An 18,172-nucleotide genomic window follows, 5' to 3' on the forward strand; every position below is an offset into this window, starting at 1 on the left:
GGGAATGAAGCAGGGATTTCTCTTGGTTGACCGCACTCCTTCATGCAGTGGCTGCTGGGCTGAGAATCTCCCTGCAGGTGTCCTTCTCCCGGACCCTACACAGAGGTCCAGCAAGCCCCATACCTCTTCCCTCCCCTCTCAGTTCACAGAAGAAAAACACTAAGATGTTTCCATTGGCTTTTACATCATCTTTTTGTAGAGACTAATCTTCAGTTTCAACAATACATCTTTTGTGAAGCACTCCCAGCAGAAACCTTAGACACCTTCCCTAAGATCTGTTTGCTTACAGAAGACGAGGTAGGATTTGTTTAAACCCAGCTAGATTAATGTCTTGCAGACATTAGTGAAGTGAGATTTAATCAGGTTATTGCTCTACATTTTCCAGGGAAATAAATCACACTTATTACTAGGTTGGAATCAGATGCAAGGCTCGGGCTGAGAAAATTTAGTCTATTTTGTTTTTCCTGGGGGGAGCAAATGGGTAACTTGAAAATTGCTGCAAAGCTATTGAACAGGGTGCTCAGCAAAAGGCTCTCAACAACATACAGGAAGAAAAAAAGAAAGAAAGCCATCATGGCTAGAGCTAGTCTGGGGGTTGGCCTTGATCCCCATTCCCTGCCTTGCAGAGATCCAATCCTGACACTGTTTTACTCAGGCCTAACTCTGTAAGCCCTATATCAGCACAGAAAGCAGGCAGGAGTGTTAAAAAGCATTTAATACGGATTTCTGAGGTCTATTTGGGTTCCTCTAGGTGACCTCTACTGTAACCCTGGAGATCTTACTCTTCTTCTGGGGGTCTGTTGCTGCCCAGGACATACGGATGTCTCATTGCATGAGATGGGTGTTGTGGGATCAAGCAACCTTTGCAAACCTTACAAACCTTAAATGGAAGCTCTGACAGTCAGTAGGTCCCAGAGTGTAGGCATATCCTGCTGCAATACTTTCTAAGTTTGCAGTAGGTGTTTAGCAATGAACATACAACTTCACTTTATCTGCTCGCCCCAGAAATTTCTCTAAAGTAAGCCTAGCTAGAAAAAAATTAAAAAGAACAGCTCTTTTTTCAGACCTTTGATTTTAAAGCTGCTCCTTTTATCATTCACAAACAAAAAGAATGCTCTCAGCTGTGCTGGCAGTACTTTCTTCAGTACAAATGCCAACATGTGGCATTAAACAAAACCACATACGTGCATGAGACAAAGTTTGGGAAATCAAACTGTAAATGTCCTCTCCTCCACATGAGCACTGGAGTTACAGGTCTAACCCAAAGACAGCAGAATTCAATACAAATTCTGCTAACTACAGGTTCTGCACGCACTGAAGTGGCCAAAACCTCCAAAAAGCTTTATACCCATTTCTCATTAGCAAGGGGCTATGCTAACATTGGTGAAACCAATGTATGGAAACACAGCCTGCAATTAAGTTTCAAATTATGCAACAAAGCAGCACAAAACACAATGGGACCGAGTCAAAATATTAGAGGAGCACAACAAAATATATCCTAACCCATATACAGGAGAAAAGGAAATATTAGGGAAGGCAGTACAGTTGCTTGTAAATACCCTCTTGCCAACGCTTTCCCTCAATTAATTAGTCCTCCGAACCCTGACAGTATCAGCATGAATCAGCCTGTCCATTTCAAGGTAAAGGCTAAAATTCTGTTTTGTGTTCAATGGAAACTCTTTTCCCAGCCTTTTCTTAGTTTCCTGCTTAGAAAGAATAGACTCTCCAGAGACGATTTTGGATCTGGACCACAATCTTGCTCCCTTCAGATAACTAAGTATCTCTGGGCAGGAGTACATTTAAAGAAGCAGCTGGTAATTATTAGCGGTGTGCTTACTGGCAGGATTTCCCCCTGCTGCTGAGCCAATGCTTTTGGGAACTGAATGAGTCTTTGGTGATAATTATCAGGCAAAACCCGCAAGCCAGGGGAGGTTCCCTCATTAGAACTATCAACAAGAAACAATGCAAAAGTGGGCAGAGGACGGCTGAACAATGTGTCTGAGGGTTGCTTGACTCCTCTGTCCTCCACACACCTGATGTGGTTGTATGTAATTGCCGTAATTGACGGTCATTTTCTAAGGCAGTGCTTGGAAGCTGTTCCCACACCTACAGCAGCAATAAAAGCAAATGACCTTCAGCTTCTCTCTAGCTAATCAAAAAGAACTGAGCACCATTGGAAATCCCTGAGGCACTTACTCTTTTGGAGGGTTAAGGTCTTCTGGGCGAGCCTCAAAGAACCTGAAGACTTCATCACACTGTGAAATGTGAGGAGGAAGCCGAACCAGCGCCTGCAAAGGAAAACAAGAGGGAGAAACACTCAGAAAAATCAAGTTAAAAACATGTTCTCAAACATCTAAACTACTAAGCAAGAGGAGGTAAAACATTCTTGGCAGGAGGAAGGAAATAGAAAAGGAAAGCATCATGCCCAGCTACTTCACTTAGAAGAAAGGCATGAGCATGTCTTGAATGTAAATGTCAAGTAGGGCGTGATGAATTTACATAAGTGATGGCACCTAGAGTTGGCCGATGTTATTTTTTGCCATGTGTACAAGAACAGAACTTGTTCCACATCCGCAAAACCATTATACTCAAAAGATAAGTGCTCTGTGGCAGGGCTGTTCTGTGACAGGTTTGCATAGAACCTCAGACAACGAGGCTGGGGCTTACAGGCTCTATGTCAATGCACACAAATTCAAGCAGTGAAAATCTGCAGACTCAACATCCACTAATACAAGGGATTAATGATCCCCATAAAGCTTTCTGTCAACAGAAAAGGCAGAGTTTGCTTAAAAAAAAAATCATAAAATAAAACACAATGATTTGCTCCAAACTTGAGAGGAAAGGAATTTGATTGTCTGAAAAAAATAATAAATAAATAAAGCATGAAGGCTACTTCTGCACAAAGAAGGTTTCACTGCAGTGCATCCTGGCTAACAATGCCCATACGCTCTGCAAGGTACAGATATGCAGCGTTTGTCACACTCAGCAATACTGAGTGCAATCTGGGAGGGAACCACATTATGTATCAGTGTGTTGGAAACAAGCGAGCCAAGCACACGAGGCAGAAACATGCTATGAATTTGTTCCTCGTCTCTCGAGCCCGCCAGTGCCAAAAGAAGCCACATAGCTGCTCACAAAGAGACAGGAGAGCAGCTCTAGGTGTCATGATTCTCAGATTTACTCCAGAAGTGGCCAGCAGGAGAGGAGAAGAGGCTGGAGTTAACCTCCTCCTGTGCTGAGTTATGTTGAAAATAGGCCATGGGTTAAATATAGACCGAGCTTCTTAGAGGTCCTGTAAACCTGTTTGACAAAATGAGATTGTCTGGCTCATCTGCTACTTGAAAGTAGGACAAACAATCTTGAAAGATGGATGAAAAACTACACCAGAGCTAAATGAAGGTGCATTAGGGCAAACTGGTTATACTAACCCATGAGACATCTGATTTATCTTGGTCAGACACTCAAGAAGGCCCAGCCAAAGCATGAAGGCAGGACAGGACAGTCTGTTAACCAACCTCATGTCCGATTTTAACCAAGCTTAAGAAGTGAAGAAATCTGTTCCCAAGACCACTCCTGCTTAGAGACATCAAGGAAGATAGCTTAAAAAAATATAATCCTGCTCTCAAACTGTGGGTCTCCGGTATTAGGCGACCTGGTCCTGTTTTTACATGGTCTGACATTGCAAGCCAAGTGCTTCCAGACCTCCAGCTCACCTTTCTTGGCTGAGGGATGTTATGAAAATGCAGGGAAAATTCATCTAGTATCAGCAAGCCGGTGAAGAATGAGACACTGGCCTTTGGTCATGTGCAATTGTGCTATTGAGCAGAAAAAAAAATACCCTGTAACGAGGAAGCAGAATCAGCTGCAGAAGCTTGGCACTACCTGGAGGGTCCAAGTGCTGTGGCATGCTTACAGAGCACTGCTGGTTCCTGCACTAACGCATGATGAAATATAACAGATGGAAAACTAAAGTCCTTTATTTTGAATGAAGGGCGCCTTAGTTCGCACTGCTATCCACTCAGTCTTGCTGTCTTGCCTAAAACCATAACAAAGGTGTGAGCTCTCTGCCCTTATTCCCAGTGTGTATAAACACAGGCATCCTGCTGGCAAAGGAAGACTAACACTGGAAGTCAGTAGCTGCCCGGGAATAGTAACAATTATGGCATGTTGAAAGAGAAAGAGAAACGCCTCACCAGCAAAGACACAACAAGGACACAAACATTAAAGTGTGTTTTATTCAGCTGCACCCCAAGCAGGAGAGACTTATAGAGGAATAACGCCACTAACAAACGGTGTAAGGGGGCTGAGATTTAGCGATGGCTCTATTACTAACACCCTTCTCGGTTTGGGCAGGTTACTTAACCTCCTTCCATGAAATTCAGCGGGGATTTATCTTCTGTTACCCATTTACAATGCTGAGCAATAACACTTACCTAATCTGCTGAAAGGTTATGAGGCTCAGATATTTAATATCTACAGTGTGTTTTGAAATCTCTAAGGGCTTGATCTTGTGCAGTCAATGGGGCAACAGCAATCACTGCAAATGATACGTATCATTACTAGGGAAACATAAATATCCAAGTTATACCTATCGCAGGGGGTCCTGCACATCAGACACCTTCTCAAATAGTTGTCACTTCCCTACATGTTGCAGGTGTTTGCCCGTCCCAAAAAACAGGCTGCAGATGTCAATACTGAATTGGAGCACAGTGGGTTAGTGGGTTTTCAGTGACGTAGGAGCTTGGTAAGCTGCCGTGTAGATTTGGGTTTCTAAATCAACAGAAGCTTTAGGAAATCTGCCCCCCCTTGAACTGGTGGTCCCCTGTTTGGAAATCTCCAGGAGCACTGTGGTCCTGCTAGGCCAGAGGGGGGTAACTGGAAAGCCCCTCCATGACTCCTGGCTTTCCCAGGGAGGTAGCAGAGGTCAAAAATCAAACAGCTGAGGCCGTTTCCAAACCCAGCCATCCTGCTCACCCACCCCAGCGACACGGTGGCCCTAGGGCAGGGCTGGCCCTCCCACTGCTGAATCACCTCGCAGAGTGCTGCAATTTTCAGCCCAGTGCACTGAGCTGAAATGAAAACCACCTGATCATAACTTGCCACTGCATGCTTTTGGGAGATCTCAGGTGTAAAGTCTGCAGCCAATCAATTTTTATTTGTTTTTAAAGACCAAAACCCTAAGAAAGAGTAAGAAATGCCAAGAAAGCGCAAATGAGAGTGTAAAACCAACTAGAGTTGGTCTGTTTTGGACAGTGGCAGGGAGGAGCAATATCGTTTTGAGAAACAAACCTCTTCAGCAAACACACAACATCCACCTGTGATCAAGCCAAGCGCAAAGCCATTTCAGAGAGTGAACAAAAAGTTGAAGAGATGAGCAACACCACTGTTCCTCTGCAAGGGGAAAATACAAGTTTGGGCAGTTCCAGCAAACTGGCTTCAGGACAGAGCTGCAGCAAGCTGAAGGCAAGACTGTGGGGTCAAGGGAAGAAGGAAAAAGAGAAAGAGGAAAACATATAGCGAAAAGAGGAAAAGGATAGGGATGTGACATTCTTCCTGGGATGTGGAAAACAGAGGTAAATGCACACAGCTACATACAGCAAGCATCCAGAAACAGCAAGGAATTTGCACAGGAAAGGTGAAAGATAAAAAGTGCTAGTGAGCAGAATTCATCCTTGCAGCGCTGCTAAGGATTATCAGTAACAGCAAGTTTCCTTGTTCGGCAGGCGAAGGCGGACGTGCACTGCCTAGACCTTAAATACTCTTTAGGAGATAGGCTTTTATGTGTTATTTCAGCCTGTAATGATGTCTGTCTCTCTATATTACAGGTTTCAGACAGTCTCGCAGAGCAGTGGATGATTCAAAAAGCTATTAGAAAAGCTTCCACGTCAGGCAGGGCGTTAGCAATCAGCCCTCTGCATCGGGCACGACCAATTCACCCTGCTCAGCTGCTGGCAGGCTGCTGCATGCCACGCACACACAGCATGCAAAGCACAGCACAGCACCGGCTGCAGGCAGGGTTGGCTGCTTAAGGTTACGTGGATAGCAAACAGCTCGGAGGGAATACATTACAGGTGGACGGCTTCACGAAATGCATGAGCACAGGTGAGAAAACACAGTATGTAAATGTGCCTTGAATGCTGCATGTTGCATTTATGCATATACATTTATAAAAAAAACAGATGCACAGACATGACTCTATAGAGATATACAGCGCACGTGTAGGTGTGTGTGTGTATGCATACAAAGATATTCACCCCACTGAACTTTACGTATCTAAAACTGGGGACTGGTGTAACTGGTATAATCGTTAGTGGAAGACCAGCACCTTCAGGGGGTGATTTGTCTGCCCCATCGTAGACATCTAGCTTTGGGTGGGGTGATCTCTCCCCACACACAGCCTGCTGAGGGAGTTCAGACACGTAGCTTCCCTAATGTTCTGCGGGGTTAAGCTCAGCTCACAGATACACGCAGACAGCTGACTACTGAATGCTTATGACTCCCTGACTTTTTGTATTAAGGATCCCGTTCTCAATTGCTTATCATTCTAATTAACGATAATTATTTGTGGCAGATGCTTGGGAATGGCCATGAGTTCAGCAAGAGGGAAGATGCAATTACAATAGTTCACTTCTCAGAACAGAGAAATAAGTTCTTTCACCTTTCTGTATTTGTTTTGTTGAGAGCTTCAAGTAACCCCAAGCTTGAACCCCAAGAAATGAAGTGTGGAGGTTGGATGGCAAACAGTGACAGTCAGAGACTAGTGCGTGCTGGTGGCTCAGACAAGAGAAGTGGGGAGATGCAAGAATAAATAAAGAGCTGAGGAAGAAGAGAGGGTGTAATTTTGGAAGTAACTGGGACATAGAAGAGCCTCTGACATAAAAGGGCTGTAAGGCACCAGAAAGCAAGGCACTATACCAGGTACCGAGAGGGGCACTGCAAATTATTAACTCTCATTACTGCAGCTGGTCTAAACACACCGGCATTCTGAAATGTAGATAAAAATGAGAAATGAAGTTCAAAAGTTTTTCACTTAAACCCCTTCATTCTTGAATAGGACTAACTACTATTCCATTTTAATTCCGCACTAGCTTAGTTATATGACGGAGAGAGACAGAAACGTCTGTGCATCTGTCTTGACAAGTTCAAGGATTAAACCTTGAAAAAGAGGCTGGACTGAGAGACCAAGAGGGAGGTAATTATGTTTTTTCCTTTTTGAAGTGTGGTCTCTCAAACTGTGAGCTTTAATAAAAGAATGACCAATATTTCCTGGCACTGATGCAACTTGCTCATATAATTTTTATTTAGATGGTGTTCATATGGGTACTTAAACCTCCCTTTGGAAAAGCCCATAAGCTTCTACATAAGTACACCTCCTGTCAGGATAGCATAAAAGCGTATGACAAATTCAAATATTTATGACAATGGGACTTCACATCTTGAAAGCTCCCCTGCACAAAGATGCTTCCCTCAGTTAGGACCAACAAACACAACGACGCAAGTCCGCAAATGCTGGCCTGAGTCTTCCTCGAGGGCTGAAGAAGGAGAGCGTGGTGGTTTGGTGACCCACTGACCTGAGAGGTCTTTCTTGAACACAGGATGATGCATACTGGACATGCACACACCAGAGATGTGTGTGGGAGATGAAAAGCTTATTAAATAAAATGCCCCTAGCAAGGTGAGCCTATGAAGTTGCTCTTTCTTTCACATTGGCGACAACTTATTAAAAATTTAAGAAAACCAGGCCAAAGGAGCCCAGAAGACCTTAAATCTCACTAAACTAAATCCAAGCCTAGAGTTAAGAAGGAAATCATCCAGAGATATCAAGTCCAGTGGGCAGCACACGTTTACAAGCAAAATTCAGTTTGTTTGCTAACTTGCTCAGGTTACCACAAAGGACATCCAGATCCCGCACTTTCATGTTTATGGATGAGAAAAGCCCTGGAAATCTTCCCCTGTATGTCCCAGTCTGTTTTTCATTGCAACTTCAAAGCTTCTTGTGGCCTTAGCACATACACTGGCCTAATTATCCCTGTGAAGCCATTTCTCTAAGCTGGTACACAGCCGTGAAGAACCAGACAGGCCCGAGGGGTCGGGAGGCTCATGCTGCAGGGAGCAGAGGTCTCAAGCCCTTGATGACCGACGCTTTCCACAGAACTTCCCATTCTGCCCAGTCTCCCCTCAAACTCTCGGACGGCCTTTGCCTGCCTGTCACTGCTTCCATGCCCAGTGAAGGAACAAAACATCAAAACAGCCCAAGTCGGAGCTGCTTCTCAGCCATGCAAATCACCATGCTCTGTCAGAGACAGTCTGCAACAACAAAACAACAAATGGTCAAGCATTTGCACCACTCGTTTGGCAGGGCCCATCTGTGCTTCACTTTTGCAGGGCAGGCTGGACAGAGAGTCCTCATCTGGCAAAAAAATCACCACAAACTTTGCATCTGAATCTGCCTCCCTCCTCTGCTTCCTCACAGACTGCAGTGGACAAAGCTCTATTGTCTCCTTTATTCATTTTACTATCCCACATCAGATTTTCTCCACCAACTTCACCTACGTCATTCCAGCATCATTCTCCACATTTTTCAAAAGTGAACATGTAGTCCGCCTACTCATTGTAGGACTAGCATAGGATGTAAGTTTTGCACCCTTATATGAGCAGGAATGAATCTCCCAGAATGATGTTCTTGCTCCACAGTTCCGTACAATTTTTCAAGAGTCCAAACATCTGCTGGAATGGGGAAAAAAGGCAGAAAACAGCTAATGCTGCCAAAGAGGTGGGCATGATCCTACTTGCAGGCCATGCACCAGCTTGGGGCTGGGGAGCCAGACATCTTGAGGAGAGAAAAACCCAGCAAGGAGGAAAGCAGCACTGGAAGTGCTGCAGTATCAGCGATCATGTCGGCAGCTGACTCCAAGACATACTCCTCAGAGGTGAGCGGCAGGGCACCGCTAGGCCGGCCGGGCCGGGGCTGTCTGGGCGCAGACAATGGGGTCCCAGATAAGCAGCTTCCAGCACGGGCAGCCCGGGGCAGGGGCTCCCCCCCAAGTAAATCGCTGCTTTCTCCGCCACGCATCTGCTGGGTGAACCCTGACATTTGTCCTCGCCGCTCACGTCGCGGGCAGTTCCTGTCTGAGGGAGGGAGGCTGGGGGTGCAGCGGGACCGCGCATATTTTAAAGCGAGACTTTTGGCCGTCGGCAGGAAGACAGCATGGTAATTGTCACACAGAGAGCCTGATCTCATGAGATAAGACTTTAACCGCAGCTTCCTTGCCCGGGTGATGCAGATGGCAGGGGTTTCGCTGGGCCCTGTCACCACTGCCCCCCGCATGCCTCAGGCACTTCTGTGACCTCTTCTCAGTTGTGGATGAGCAAATGTCTGACTGGAGCAGTTCTCGGGAATGGTGGTTTTCCCCTCCACCTGCTCCTCAGGCTTTCTAAAAACGGAAAGAAAACCCCACGGGAAAGAAAAGAGGAAGTCTGGGGTTTAAATTACACACTGACGTGCTCAATACCTCTGCAAAAGCTGGGTATTGGTCTTGTGTAGAAATGACTTTTAATCTACTGTCAGAGGATTAATTATCATCAAAACATAAAGTCTAAGCTGGAAAGGAAAGATTAGGTCACTTAACCCTCTTCTCCACACAGCATGCTTTTCTGTCCTGGCATAAATTTCCAGACTTTCATTCATTATGAGAAACACCCCTGAAAGCCGCCAGCCCATCTCCAGTTCTACACAAACCCAAATTTTCCCTCCTGCAGCCCAGACGGGAAGGGAAAAGAAGAAAATGCCATCTTTGTTGTGCCTCTCTGCCTGCTGAACTCTTGCATTCATGAAGACTGAGGTAGAAATAAAATCCGCATTTATGTGAAGAGCCCTAGCAGGGCAGACTATGCTTATGGCCTTTTCTGATTAAACGAGGCACTGACGCAGTGTATACATTACGCTCAGCTGAGGATTGGCACAACAGCCACCACAGCAGTGCTGGCTAAGGGAGCAAAGAGAGGCCTCTGTTTTCACCTGCCCCGTCAGTCTCGGTGGTGCTTGGGCTGGACCATCCTTGCTTACAGAAGACCCTCCTTGTGATGGGCTCAGCACAGATGAAGCTCTTAGTAGTATCCATTGAGGACGGTGCCACACAGCTGGTGCCTGTGAGCCCCCCCAGCAGGGCTGCCAGCTGTCCCCCTGCTCTTACCCTGCAGTATTCGTCGATGGGCTTCAGCCTCTTCACAGCTACATCTCGGACGTGGCTCCTCCGGAACAGGATCTTCCCTGCAGAGAGAACAGAGGACAGGGGAGGTTTAGGAGCATTACTGACCACTGGGGATAGCACAATAGCAGAGAGCAGACACTGGCCGTAGCCATCAGTGCCCTGGGCGTGCAGTTGGGAGATGGGGTCTCATCCCCAGCTCCAGCTTCAGCCATCTGCAGTGCTGGTGGCCAGGCTTTGCAACCCCCCTGCACCCCTTGAAGGAGAAATGTCAGCTCTGGAGTGGTTTGTACAGCAGCAGCTTCACGTGGCTGCAGCCCCAATCATACAAAACATCACAGCACACTCGGTGTGAGCAGCAGATCCACTTCTGGTCATGGAAGCAAACTGCGGAGACACTGCAGGGGCAGGTCACAGAGGGGCAGGGGACAATAGCCGTTACGGCAAAGGGACTTTTTCTAATTTTATCCTGTAGATAAAGTAAAAAAAAAAAATAGGCTCTCATTCAGTACTGACATTACCCTGGAGCAGACCAACACTAAGCTGTGACTCACTTCCACTTTGGTGCCGCTTTGGCATGCTGGTGCTGGAGCTCCATCCATGCCCCGTCCCTGCCCACCCAGCCTCCTCCCACCGCAGATGCTCCTGCCCCTGCACACAGGGGAGCCACATAGCCAGCACACAAGGAAATATTAGGCTGTTGGTGACACAGACCTTATAAATCTACAGAGGGAAACCAAATAATAGAAGAAAAATAAACTTTTTTTTTATGTGAAAAAATAATAACCTCAGTGTCCTTAATGGATGACATTTCTGCAAGTCAGCTAAGACTAAATAAATAGCTGGGTTTTGTGTTAAACTGATTGTAACAAAGTTTATCAAAATAATCTAGGAGCTGAGTTTCCACACACACAAGGATGTCATAGAGCTAGTATTTTTTTGGCTTGAAGGGATTTTATCTTCGTATCCTTTTTTGGTGGTTTTCTTCCCTTTTTCTTTTGTGCTGTATTTCTTTTAATGTATTGAGACAAGAATAAATTATATGTTCTCCTTGTGGTGGAAGAAAACAGTATCTGCCAGCATTATTTAATCCATGAAATGTCTATGTAAAAAAAATGCTGACATATATACCACCTCCTGCTTCAAACTTATTCTGCCAACAGGCAAATGAAATACTAATCCAGAGATCATGGGATAAGAAAATGGACTAGGAGATGAAATCAGACCCAAAATCCGAATATGTGGCTTTGATTTTGTCATGATTACAGTAGTTGAGAGGTTAATGAAACCATAGCCTTTAACAGTCCAGTAGCAGAGGCTCTAAACCCTCCCAAACTCTGGCCCTTTTGGTTGCCTTTTCTCTTCACAACAGATAATCTGTAAAGCGTTAAAGCCTTTTGTTTCAGACAGGAGAAAGTAGTTTATCATAGTGCCTGAGATTTCAGGAGCAAAACTGGTCAAGTGGTTTGTTCTGTGAAGTAAGGTCATCATTTCAAAGGTGCCATAAATTTCTCTCTCTGGTTCCACGTGGTTATCTCACTACAAAGCTGGTGCTGAGCCATGCCTGCAGGATGTGATGCATGGTGGTAACAGAGCACAGAGGATGTGGGAAATCTGCAATAGGTGTCCAAGACATTCGTCCGTGCTCGAGTGATTTAACAACGGCTGTGACATGTCCATCACCCTGCGCTGCCTGTCCACGGACACATCAAAACGTTGCTGCTTTCTTGCTTCTAGCCCCAGTAAGTGGGGGGGAATTATCTGTACATCCAAAACATTTCTTACTGTTTCTCCAGGATCACACTGTATTTGTAATGCATAACTGCAGTAAGCCTCTTTTTTTTTTTTTTTTTTTTTCTGGGAGGGAGCATGGGGTATCTGTAGAGAACAGACTGCTTCCCTTCTCGGTGCTCCACAAATGCTGCTGTGGGAAATCCTTGCATTTCTTTGCAACTTTTATAAATACACTGCAAAGAAAAAGGGACATTTTGGAAATGTTCTCACTGTCTGGCTTTCCTGTTTTCAGTTCGTTCAAGCCACGAGTCAAAAGTAGAACCGGTGACCATATAAAAACATAAAGGAACCAAAGACTTAAACACATTAAAGATCCCCTGCAAATGCAATTCAGCTTTCCTAAAACGACAGTTTACAGGGAGGCCCAGTCTTCGAAGTAACATAATAAATGAAAGAGTCAGACATAAGAAACAAGATAAATATAATAAAGAACGTTATATTAAACACAGAGTACAAAAAAGACCCCAGGATATGATGAGTTCTCCTTCAGTCCTTAAATGGAGATGGAAAATATCAGGATGACTGTGGTGTTCGTACGGAGCAAAGCCCAGGAGGTGCTTCCATTTTTATCCCTTCGCCAAAAAAAAGGAGACTTTCACTCCGCTATTGGAAGCTAGAAAAGGGTAGATGAGTGCTGTGGGGTAGATCTGCCCAGTCCATGGTATTAAGAACTGAGATCTGGAGAAGGCCAAATAGTTCAGATCTGTGTTGCCACACGAGGCAAGAAGAAAAACGAGGACAGTCAGCAGCACATCCTGCTGGTGGACAGTGAGGAGGGACCCTGACCATGCACATCCAAGGTAATTAGGATCATCCTGTTAACGAGATAAAGAGAAAAATGGGAGGCAGACAGCAGAGCGGGGCACATGAAAGCCCCGAGCAAGGAAACCTCAGGGGGCAGGGGAAGGGTTCACCTCACGCAGCACTGAGGTGAAGCGGGAAGTCCTGGGGCGGCTGGTAAATGGAGGCCGGCCCGGGCAACTTCCTCGTGAGGGTGGAGTGCTGGTTTACGCACCGCTTGGCTTTTCCTCTGGGCAGTTTCCACATCTCTAAGGAAGGGACCTGATTCTGTGCGAGTACATACGGCGCTGCTTCCTTTCTCAGTGACAAAGTGAATTTTACTGCAGCTCTTTTAAACCTCCTCAGGCACCACGCCCCCGTTTTACAGAAGGCCGGGCGGCTTGTTCACCAGGCTGTAGCCCGGTGAGGAAGTGAATGGGAAGTCTCAGTCTCAGATGGGAAGCTACAGGCCGTGTGGGATGGCACGGCCTCATGCATGTATTTCACTTACTGAGGTGCCGGGCTTGGACCAGGCCAAAAGAGGTCTGCACGTACATTGGGAAGGACTCCAAGGAGAGCAGCACTGGGAAAGAGAGACACGGGGAAGAAACAGGGCTCCAGTCCTGCTGCTAATGCAGGATGACAATATTTATTTTTATCCTTTTTTCTTTAAAGAAAATATTATTCCTAGGAAATTAATGTGGATAAGAGGCAAAGTATCAGGTTTAGCGTTGCAGGGGACATCTTAAGTCATCCCTTCATCTCTCTGTGTGTATATAGATGTAGCCTTTAATTCCATGGCCACACACCTCTTCTCCCACAGGACCCCAATTTCATCCTGTGTACAAAGTGGAAAGGATAAAGCTGTCCAGGAGACCATCTATCTGGCAGCTGCTAATTCTGCAAGCTTAAAGGTATCCTCTGAATATCACTTTATTTCTGCAGGACAGCACCAGGCAGGCCTAGACAGAGAAGCACCAGAGGTCTCCATAGGGATGCCTAGCAGGGGAGTCCAGGTTTTCCTGTCCAAGGAAGGGGGACAAATGCCATGCGGCTCCTACAGTCACAGCAGAGGCCTGCTGTCATAGCAGCCACTGCTCAAGACTGGTGGTTCGTAAGCTCTGAAACTGTCATGAAAACAAATCTCCTAATTACACCTTTCACTGCAAAGGAAAGGTGCTGGCCTTGAGACATTCTGTAGATGTCCTTCATGATCTTCCCAGCACTGCATCAGTGGCTCAGCCCCGAGCTGCCAGCATCGCTGCTTTTTGCAGCCAGGCAGGTGGGGGGACGCTTCAGCAGGGGCAGCAGAGAGGCAGGAAAGTTGATGTTCAGCTCCTTTCCAAATCTACCAGGGAATGAATCCACCTCTTACTCTCTGATTGCTGAGCTTGATTCTCCTCTCAAGGGATGTCTGGGTGATGGATTGACCAAAGGTTGTTCCATGCAAGGACAGCCTCTCTGTTGGAGGTTAGGAAGAACCCAAACACACTGCAAAAGGGATGATGAACAAATGCATATTCACATTTAATCTTCTACCTCAAGTACAGACAATCCACTTCAGAGGGCTCTACGTGAAGCAAACCATATGATAAATATCCAATGGACAGCCTGAATACTAATGGGTATGCTAAAAATACTGTAATGTCTCATCTGATGCATGTTTAAAAAGACATGTGCTGCCTCCAACTATAGAAGCTACAGCTGTGGGAGCTCCATCAGTCAGTCAGCTGTCTCCTAAAAGCAGGAAAGAGCTCTTGCTTTTGTGCATTTATGTTGTTACTGCTATTGTGCTCTTAATTCTCTCCTCGTTTTACCCGAGAACCTGAGTGATACCAGGCCCGTATGAGTACTGCCAAGCAATGTGTTCAACTTAAGATCAAATTCTCAAAGACAGTCTGCTTACAAGATGAGGTCAGACTCTTTTTGCAGTTACACTGGGGTTGCACCAGAGAGAGAGAAAAGAATTTAGTCCTAGTGCAGTTATAGCTTCTCCTTTTGGGCTAAGCAGCTTCCTCCACTGTGACTAACACCATTTCATGGCTAAAGTATTTTTATGAAGGCTTTTACTCCTTACACATAGCTGCTCTTACTATTTTTACTCACCGAAGAAGCATAAATGTGCAATCAGATATGATTCCTCAACCCATTTACACTGTGAAATCCATCCCAGAGTCCTGCAAGAAAGCTCTCAGGTACCTGTCATGCAATGTAATTGCCAAATGGAGCACGTAAATATGCACTGCCACCTTGCAGTGTAAAATACGTAACCCAACAGTACAAAACTATGGGATAGAAGAAGAATCTGACATTTTTCATGGACGTAGGTGTGATTATCATCCAGATGGCAATCTGACAATGGCCAAAAAAGAGGTGTGTTCCTTACAAAATAATTTCACATGGGGATCCCAGTTTCCATGGATTGTTTCATCCATGATTTCCTGGAGTCAGGGAACCAGTGCCGAACATTGATGGCATTTACTCCTGACAAAGAAAGGGGAGGGAAATGATTCATACTGTTTCCACCGGTGGGAAGGGGAAGGACTTTCTTAATAAGCAGAAACTCATGACAGAGTCAGAACTGTTGGCTGAACTTGTCTGCCAAAGAGCCTCAGTTGATAACAGCCTTTGCTAATCAGCAGGAATTACTATGGAAGGTGACAAGAGGTGATGGAGACAGATGGAGCAACCAGGAAAGCCAACATAAGCAATAATAATATAGCTCTGAGATATGGGGGGGACAGAGGGTTTCCTTCTGTACTTGGATCCTGTTTTTAATGTGCAAAAGCTGCAACGTATAAGAAAATGACTGAGAAGCAATATAGGATGGAAAATAGCATGGCTTGATTATAAAAGAATATCACCAGGAAGAGAAATTTTCTTCCATTAGAACTGATACAGCAGAATATGCTCCTACATGAATAATAGGAGAAACTAAAGACAGGCAAGCGATGAGGCTGGACTGCCCACCAGCAAAGAGTTCCTACCTCTGAACCTGGCTGCTTTCAGCTGTCTGTACAGTTGGCTACTTATCCCCTAGGATAACAGCACCAGCTCTGGAGCAACTTAGCTACTACAGCCTATGAGAGCTCAAGCACCAGGCACAGCTGGAAGAAGGAAAAAAGCTGTGAGCACTGATGCTGAAATTCAGGAGTGACAGATGGGGGCCACAGGGTGCAAATCTCAAGCTAACAGCTCTGTTACTGTTTGTACAGCGTTCTGCATAAGCCAAGAGCTACTTCATGTTGCTCTGTGTCCTGCTGCTATCACCCAAACAACCCGCTGCTCCTGTAATCTCTTCAACTGCCCCAGCTGCACATCTCCCACCTCTCTAAAGCAAGGCAGAAATCATGATGCAGGCAAATTGTCCATCATTTGGTCTGGTATGGGCAGGCGAAAGTGCTGTGAAGTTGTCCTTTCATTTTTCATACTGTGGGATGGCTTCCTGTACATTATTGGTCTGCACACACCAGCAAACCCACAAAGACCCACTGCATGCTTAAAGCAACTTCACTGCCAGAGTACAACCAAGCAAAGCATCTGCCTCACACAAGAGGATCTCAACTTGAGCACTAGTCCCCAGATTCCTTAAAACTGAACTTCCCAGTCTGGGAATGGTTGCAAAGTGCTGGGCTGTTCATTCAGGGAGTGAAGTCTTCAGTTTCTGCAGTGCAATTGGTGCCTCCTCGAACTGCACAGCTCAGCCTCTCCAACATGGAAAGTGAACTCTTCTGTAATTACCGGCTGTCAGCGTTACAATGCAAAGAGCATGCATGTACAATGCAAAGAGAATGCAAAGAGCTAAGTGCTTTTAATTGCAGAAAGCAGTCAGTTTGTCAGAAGGGAGAAGGAGAATGGTGTTTACACCTGCAGCCAGCAAACACCAGCAACTCCTTCACCCGGAGGAACCAACCTGATGATAATTCAGAGTCCCACAAAGACAAGGAGCCAAAAGAGGGTCACATTTTCAAAACATCTGAGAAACACTGCCTTAGGAAACAGCAGGGTTTCCTCGCACAGAGAATGCGGGAGTATCCCCCTCTTTGCATACAGGCTTTGCTACACCACAAAAAAGAGGCACAGAAAAACAGGAAAGCTTATGCAGATCCAGAGCATCTCCCTTGCCTATATGCATACTTCTTCCCTAAGATAAGAATCTGAACATTTACACATCCACTGCACCCTGAGTTTCTTTGAACATCCTCTAAAAAGATCTATTTACAAATCTTCATGACCAAATCGTCTAACGTATGGAAGCATCAGGGCTTAAGTAACAAACTTTCAAGACCTTATAACAAACTGATGAGAAATATACCGACCACTACATCTTATTGCTTGTGCTGAAACACTAGATTTACCTTCTGTATCAGCATCCTGATTTCACCCAGGTAGTTAGTGGTTCTTAACCTTGATCTCCAACTCATCAGTGGTCCACAGACAGTCTGCATGGCTATTTTCAAGAGTTACTTTTCTCCCTGGACAGTGTGGGAATGATGTGGATCATTGTTCGTAGGTCCAACAGGTTTGGGAACCAGCAGCCCCTGTTTGTATTAACGCATTTGCTGGTCAACATGCCCATATCATCTGAGCTACTCCAGCTCCTGTCCTACAGAGTGGAAAAAGGCAAGAATCTCTCACATGATTCTGTACATGTTTTTCACCAAAATGCTCTTCCTGAATGGCTAGACCATGTCTCTGTCGTTGCATTAACTAAACTCTTCCTCTGCTCTTTCAAAAACCACACTCTGTACCATCTGGCTCACTGGGATCTATTGAAGCCAACAGGAGTCTTTCTGCTGACACTGGTGGGATGGACAATCAGAAGAGTACCATGTGGTCCCAGCTCAATCTTTTAAATCACAGGCCTTAATGAGTTCAGCCTATTAAAATATTTCCACTATCTTATAAGCTCCTATAAGACTTGTCACTAATGCAAACGCTGGTGTGACACTAAGCCTGAGCCACAACCTCACAGACACTGGGCCAGCGCCAGCCTCACCGACAGGGAGCTTCTGAGCTACATCCACCTCTCACATTCTGGTGCAAGGTCAAAGACCTTGTAGCGAGGTCGTTGGAGGGAGGTGGATTTGCACCGCACCCTTGCCAAACTACACTGGAAAAGCACAGTAAGGTCCTAGCCACATCCTTTGGCGTGACTGGCAGTAACACCGCCTGGGAGACTCCACCCTTGTGCTGGTTGAGAACCGGAGCTGTTAATAAAATAATATTTGCACTCACACCATGTAGATCAAAGTCTTTCATTATTATTATTAGGAGGCAGGTCTTGCAATAACTCGGTGCTACTGCATATATGGCATAGGAATGTGGCAGGTAGAAATTGAGGGGTAGGGAAATGAAGGTGACTTCACAAGATCACAAAATGAGCACAC

General features: G+C 45.6%; 1 protein-coding gene across 3 annotated transcripts in view; it reads right to left on the reverse strand.

Annotated features, from left to right (window-relative positions):
- The window catches only part of SH3PXD2A (SH3 and PX domains 2A), a 252,560-nt gene that overhangs the window by 143,815 nt on the left and 90,573 nt on the right, over positions 1-18,172 (reverse strand). For all 3 annotated transcript variants that reach the window (XM_040564093.1, XM_040564090.1, XM_040564091.1), the window contains exons 4-5: positions 10,194-10,270; positions 2,197-2,288 (exon numbers count right to left, since the gene is read on the reverse strand). In XM_040564093.1, the coding sequence (XP_040420027.1) occupies positions 2,197-2,288; positions 10,194-10,270 (169 nt within the window). The remainder of the gene's footprint in view (positions 1-2,196; positions 2,289-10,193; positions 10,271-18,172) is intronic.

The sequence above is a fragment of the Cygnus olor genome, chromosome 7 (genome assembly GCF_009769625.2).
Source record: "Cygnus olor isolate bCygOlo1 chromosome 7, bCygOlo1.pri.v2, whole genome shotgun sequence".
Taxonomy (NCBI): Eukaryota; Metazoa; Chordata; class Aves; order Anseriformes; family Anatidae; genus Cygnus; species Cygnus olor.